At 52.0% G+C, this 6,834-nt stretch overlaps 1 protein-coding gene across 1 annotated transcript; it reads left to right on the top strand.

Moving 5' to 3' along the window:
* The first annotated feature begins 3,308 nt into the window (after positions 1–3,308).
* Positions 3,309–6,449, top strand: LOC105982352 (cytochrome P450 1A1). Its single transcript, XM_013011925.1, has 6 exons — positions 3,309–4,145; positions 4,551–4,677; positions 4,780–4,869; positions 4,962–5,085; positions 5,223–5,309; positions 6,140–6,449. Exons 1-6 carry the CDS (start codon positions 3,309–3,311, stop codon positions 6,447–6,449), a joined length of 1,575 nt encoding a protein of 524 aa, XP_012867379.1.
* The last annotated feature ends 385 nt before the right edge of the window (positions 6,450–6,834 follow it).

Here is a 6,834-nt window from a genome sequence, read left to right as displayed (position 1 = left end):
CTGTCTCCTGGCTGTCTGGGGACTTCTCTCTGAAGTGGGGGGGTCCCAGTGTCCCTTCCCCCACCCTTTTACCCACCAGCACCTAAGTAAGGTGACCCTATGGTGGGTTCTTACCAAATGCCCCTTCTCCTTCCTGGAAAAACAGAAGCCCTCCCCCCCCCAGCCCTCAGCCAGGCCACCCCCCCTCCCTCTCCTTCCCAGCTCCAGGGAAGGGGGCGTGGCCCCACACATGGCCTGTATAAAGGTGGCTTTGCCCTCCTCCATCTGAAGGTGACAATTCCTCAGGACCTTCCCTGGCCATCCTTGGGGGGACGTCCCTGGCCCCAGAGACCTGTGTCCACAGCTCAGCAGCTCCTCACAGACCCAGGTGAGTGCTGGGGGCTTCCTAGTGCTCCTCCCCTTCCAGTCTCTGGAATTGTGGGGTGCCTCTGGGTTTCCTTAGGGTAGCCACTCATTGGTCTAGCAACTCTTAAAAGAAGAAAGAAGGAAAAAAAAAAAGAGAAAAAGCCTGGGAGCATCTTGAATGACTAACCAGCACAGGGGGGAAACTGAGGCCAGAGGAAGAGCAGAATTTGCCCGATATTGCTCATAGCTCTACATATAGAAGTCCCAAAGCCACTCTTTTGGGGCCCAGGCTCCACCTCCAACCCCCAGACACTTGGGGTTCCCTCTCAGAGCCACCTGTGAGGCTGGGAAGGGGGCACAGCATCTCCCTCTGGCTGATGGGTGGGAGGCTAACTCTGGGTGTATTAGCTGTATTCTTTTCTATCTAAAAGCTGCTCCTGAGCCAGGCACTGGTGGCTCACACCTGACATCCTAGCTACTCAGGAGGCTGAGGTCTGAAGATTGAGATTTGAAGGCAGTGTGGGACAGGAAAAATCCACGAGACTCTTTTTTTCTTTTTACTTTTTCTTCCAGTTGTGGGGCTTGAACTCAGGGCCTGAGTGCTATCCCTGAGACTCTTTGTGCTCAAGGCTAGCATTCTACCACTTGAGCCATAGTACCATTTCTGTTTTTTTGAGTGGCTCATTGGAGAGTCTCGGGGGGACTTTTCTGCCTGGGCTGGCTTCTGCCTGAGATCCTCAGATCTCAGCCTCCTGAGTAGCTAGGATGACAGGTGTGAGCCACCGGTACCTGGCCATGAGACTCTTCTCTCCAATTAGTCAACAAAAAGATGAACATGGAGCTATGGCTCAAGTGGTAAAGTGGCTAGCCTTGAGTAAAAAAGCTAAAGGAGAGTGTGCTCAGACCCTGAGTTCAAGCCCCAGTACTGGCACACACAAAAAAATCAAATCAAAACTGTTTCTTATGACCTGCCTTCCCAAAGGGTAGCTTGTCGGAGTTTCAAGGTCCTGGCTGGAATAAAAGGAGCTTATCGGAGGCTAGCAGTGTGGTTCAGTTGGTAGGGCACCAACCAATGAGTGAACGCATCATGTATGGAGTTCAGGTTCTGGAGACACACACACACACGCACACGCACGCGCCCACGTGTGTGCGCGCGCTAATGTGGGCAGGAGCTTCAACACTCCCCAGACTTTTCTTTTCTTTTTCTTGATTGTGAGGCTTGAACTCAGAGCCTGGGCGCTGACCCAAAGTTCTTTGTGCTCAAGGTTTGCCCTCTACCACTTCCGGTTTTTGAGTGGTTCATTGGAGATAAGAATCTCTCGGGGACATTTTTTGTCAGGATTGGCTTGGAACCATGATCCTCAGATCTCAGCCTCTTGAGTAGCTAGGATGACAGGTGTGAGCTACCTGCACCCAGCACCCCCAGAGACGTTTCTACCGCAGACTTCTTCATCACTGGGATAAGTTGGTATGACAGATTGCTAGCTGCACAGAGCTAGAAGCACTGACAACTGGAAATTCTCCAAGCACCTTTCCCTGGACCTCCTACCATCTTACACAGACTAGTGCCCCTGCAGGGAGTGGCACCCATTGTGTGGAAAGGGACTCTGAGGCTGACCCAGGATACTACTGGATCTAGTATGCTTTGGGATTCAGCTCTTCCAAGAAGCTTTCTTCCTTTTTCATTTTCCTGCCAGGTCTGGGGCTTGAATTCAGTGCCTGGGCACTGTTCCTGAGCTTCTTTTGCTCAAGGCTAGCACGCTACCACTTGAGCCACAGCACCACTTCTGGCCTTTTCTGTGTATGTGGTACTGAGGGATTGAACCGTGGGTTTCATGCATGCTAGGCAAGCACTCTAAGCCACCGTGAACCATATATCTTGTCTTGTGTGGTTCTTCTGAGAGAAGTACTGGGTGACTGTGCCCCACTCCTTCTTAGATTATGTCACTGGAGCCCAGAAGTCTAAAATAAGCAATCCAAGGCCACTTGGACCAGAAACAGGTTCTCTTGATTTCTAGTGCATTCAGGAGATGCTCCTGACAAAGCTCATGATAATCTGATTATTTGATTTTTTTGACCAACCCTAGAAAGTCTTTGCTCAGCGGCTGTTCAATTCAGATCCATTCCTAATTTCCCTGATTCCAGACTGGAGTTTTTTTTTTTACAATCCTGACGTGGTGTGTGTGTGTGTGTGTGTGTGTGTGTGTGTGTGTGTGTGTGTGAAATCTTTCATTTATTCTCTGCTCTCTGCAGTGAAAGGGAAAGGAGGCCCTAGCTATTCATTCATTAAGAATTAAGCTCAGGTCTGTGAAAGTGATTAGTGGTAGAGCGCTTGCCTAGCATGCACGAAGCCCTGGGTTCGATTCCTCAGCACCACATACACAGAAAAAGCCAGAAGTGGTGCTGTAGGCTCAAGTGGTAGACTGCTAGCCTTGAGCAAAAAGAAGCTCAGGGACAGTGCCCCTGGACTGACAAAAACAAAAATTGAGCTCAATGAAAAGCCTGATCTGGGTTCTTTTCCTTTTTGGGGGGTGGGGTGGGGTGGGGAGGAAGTTCTGGGACCTGAACTCAGGCCCTGGGCACTGTCCTTGAGCTTCCTTTGCTCAAGGCTAGCGCTCTATCACGAACTGCAGCTCCACTTCCAGCTTTTTTGGGAGGTAGTTAATGGGAGCTAAGCGTCCCATGGGCTTTCCTGTCTAGGTTGGCTTCAAACTGTGATCCTCAGATCTCAGCCTCCTGAGTAGCTAGTAGGGATTACAGGTGTGAGCTACTGGTACAGGGCTGGAAATTTTGAGTAGCAGGCTGACACTTTAGGAGATGGCTCCCCCCTCACTCCCTGCCCACCCCGACCCCCCCACCCTCTCCTACTCCCCCCTCCACCGCCCCTGCCAGTCTATCTCATTTATTGACTTTTTCTTCTTGCTATTTCTCAGCAGCTGGTATCAGCGATCTCCACACTGACCATGCTTTCTGTGTGTGGCTCCCTGGTCCCCATCTCAGCCTCTGGGCTGTTTCTAGTGGCCACTACCTTCTGCCTCGTCTTCTGGCTGGTCAAGATATCAAAATCCCAGGTCCCTAAAGGCCTGAAGAGTCCACCAGGGCCCTGGGGGTGGCCCCTGATCGGCCATGTGCTGACCCTGGGGAAGAACCCCCACCTGGCGCTGACCAGGCTGAGCCAGCAGTACGGGGACATCCTGCAGATCCGCCTCGGGTCCACCCCCGTGGTGGTGCTGAGCGGCCTGGACACCATCCGCCAGGCCCTGGTGAAGCAAGGTGATGATTTCAAGGGCCGGCCAGATTTCCACAGCTTTGCATTCATCAATAATGGTCAAAGCATGACCTTCAACTCAGACTCTGGCCCCACGTGGGCTGCCCGCCGGCGCCTGGCTCAGAATGCCCTGAAGAATTTCTCCGTGGCCACTGACCCCACCTCCGCCTCTTCCTGTTATCTGGAAGAACATGTGAGCAAAGAGGCCGAGTACCTCATCCACAAGTTCCAGGAGCTCATGGCGGAAGTTGGGCACTTCGATGCCTATAGATATGTGGTAATGTCCGTGGCCAATGTCATCTGTGCCATGTGCTTTGGCCGGCGCTACGATCACGATGATGAGCTGCTGCTGAGTCTGGTGAACCTGAATAATGAATTTGGAGAGGTGTTAGCCTCAGGACACCCCGTGGACTTCATCCCCATCCTCCGCTACCTGCCCAGCCGCGCCCTCAGGGACTTCAAGGAGCTGAATAAGAAGTTCTACGTCTTCATGCAAACCCTGGTCCAGGAACACTATAGAACATTCCAGAAGGTAGAGACTGGCAGCATGCAGGAGAGCCAGATTCCCAGAAACAAGCTTGAAATCAGTAGTGGAGGGAGAGCCTCATATTTTGTTTTGGTCAGTCGTGGGACTTGAACTCAGGGCTGGGGCGCTGTCCCTGAGCTCTTTTTGTTCAAGGTTGGTGCTCTACCACTTGAGCCACAATGCCACTCCCCATTTTCTAGTGGTTCATTGGTGATCAGAGTCTTGTGGGGACTTTTCCTCCCTGGGCTGGCTTTGAACTGTGATCTTTAGCTCTCAGCCCCCTGAGTAGCTGGGATGACAGGCCCCCACAGGTGCTCACTTCTTAAACAAATAGTGCGGGGCCAGGCTTGGGCAGGGGAGGAGAGGTGGGTGCGTGGCTCAGCGCTATGTCCCTCGCCCTACTTTTTGCAGGGCCATATCCGGGACATCACAGACAGTCTCATCGAGCACTGTCAGGATAAGAAGCTGGATGAGAATGCCAATATTCAACTGTCAGACGAGAAAATAATCGCCATTGTGGTGGACCTCTTTGGAGCAGGTTTGTGCTTGCTCCCGGTGCCCCTCCGGCGCCCCAACCTTCTGCCCTTTGGCACCTGTGCGACTTCTCCTTTATTATTTATTTACTTTTCTTCTGGCCTAGGATTTGACACTATCACAACTGCCATCTCCTGGTGCCTCATGTACTTGGTGAAGAACCCAGGGATCCAGAGAAAGATCCAGAAGGAGCTGGGTAGGTGGTGGCCGTATTCAGTGCCCTAGGCAGGGGTCTTCGGGAAGTCAGGACAGCCCTGTTGAGTCCATTTGGGGCTTTGTGATTTGCAGACGCAGTGGTCGGCAGGGAGCGGCGGCCCCGGCTCTCTGACCGACCCCAGCTGCCCTACCTGGAGGCCTTCATCCTGGAGACGTTCAGACACAGCTCCTTCGTCCCCTTCACCATCCCCCACAGGTGAGACCTCCTGTAGTCTCAGCATGAGTGGGTGGGTGGCACCTCACTCTAACCCACACATACCACCAGGGCTGGCAGAAGGAAGCAAGGAGATTCCTCTGTGACCAGCAGCCTGACTGAGCTCCCTTTCTTCTTAGCACCACAAAACACACAAGTCTGAATGGCTTTTATATCCCCAAGGGGCGATGCATCTTTGTGAACCAATGGCAGATCAACCACGACCAGTAAGTTGAAAGGGGTAATGGAAACTTCTGGAGCTGGGCCTACCTTCCTTGGGTTTCAGAACTTTCTGTCCTCGAGGGAAAGGGAGATTAACCTATTTTTTTTTTCTTTTTCTTGGTGCTGGTCCTGAGACTTGAACTCAGAGCCTGGGTGCTGTCCCTAAGATTTTCTGCTCAAGGCTAATATGTTACTACTTGAGCTATAGTTCTACTTCATGTACTTTCTGCCCAGGCTGGCTGGGTTTGAACTCAGATCTCAGCCTCCTGAGTTGCTAAGATGATAGACATGAGCCACTAGTACCTGGCATGAATTTTTTTTTGCCAGTCCTGGAGCTTGAACTCAGGGTCTGAGCACTGTCCTTGTGTTTCTTTTGCTCAAGGCTAGCACTCTCCCACTTGAGCCACAGCGCAATTTCCAGCTTTTTCTGCTTATGTGGTACTGAAGAATTGAACCCAGGGCTTCATGCATGCTAGGCAAGCACTCTACCACTAAGCCACCTTCCCAGCCCGTATAAATTAAAAAAAAAATTCTTTTAGTAGGTTGTAGGGCTTGAACCCAGGGTCTGGGCACTGTCCTTAAGATATTTTGCTCAATGCTAGCACTCTGTCACTTGAATCACAACTCTCCACTTCCAGCATTGTTTGCTGGTTAATGGAGATAAGGGTTTCATAAACTCTTCTCCCTGGACTGGCTTTGAACCTTGATCGTCAGATCTCAGGCTCCTGAGTAGCTGGGATGACAGGCGTGAGCCGCCAGCATCTAGTTGGTTTACTCGATCCTCTTGAACTCCCAATGCTGTAATTATTCACCTGCCTCCTCCCTCTGGTTACAGGAAGCTGTGGGGTGACCCATCTGAGTTCAGGCCTGAGCGGTTCCTTTCCCCTGATGGCACTGTGGACAAGGTCCTGAGTGACAAGGTCATCCTCTTTGGCCTGGGCAAACGGAAATGTCTTGGGGAGGTCATCGGCCGCTGGGAGGTCTTCCTCTTTCTAGCCATTCTGGTCCAGCAGGTGGAATTCAGCGTGTCACCTGGGAAGAAGGTAGACATGACCCCCATCTATGGGCTGACCATGAAACATCGTCGCTGCGAGCATTTCCAAATACAGCTGCGCTCTTTTGGGTCCGGGAGCCCTGATGCCTAGACTCTTGTCCACCTGGCCAGTCTGGGCAGCCCAAGAGACTGGTTCAGACTGGTTTAACTTCAGCCTGAAACTGACACACACGGAGAGCCTAGATCTGGCTTTTCTTCTGACTAAACCCTCTGCAAGCTGAGCACAGATAGTAAACAGAGCGGAGACATTCCTCCCTGCTCCCTGAAATGGACAGAAACTTCTGGAGTAGTGCATGAGCTGGCAGGCCCCGAAGGAGGAGACAGCCCAGGATACTGGCACTGAGGAGGCCTTACCATGTCACTTCTAGAAGGCTGAGTCCCTGACCACACGGGTCTGAGATGCTATGTTTGGGTATGGGGGACCACCTCTATCTGCCCTAATTCCAGACAGACCCAACAGGGCTATGTCCTGACTT

This window comes from Dipodomys ordii, unplaced genomic scaffold (genome assembly GCF_000151885.1).
Source record: "Dipodomys ordii isolate 6190 unplaced genomic scaffold, Dord_2.0 Scaffold15, whole genome shotgun sequence".
In the NCBI taxonomy this organism is placed as follows: Eukaryota; Metazoa; Chordata; class Mammalia; order Rodentia; family Heteromyidae; genus Dipodomys; species Dipodomys ordii.
The sequence above is the reverse complement of the archived record's forward strand: the minus strand, read 5'-3'. Positions and strand labels throughout refer to the sequence as shown.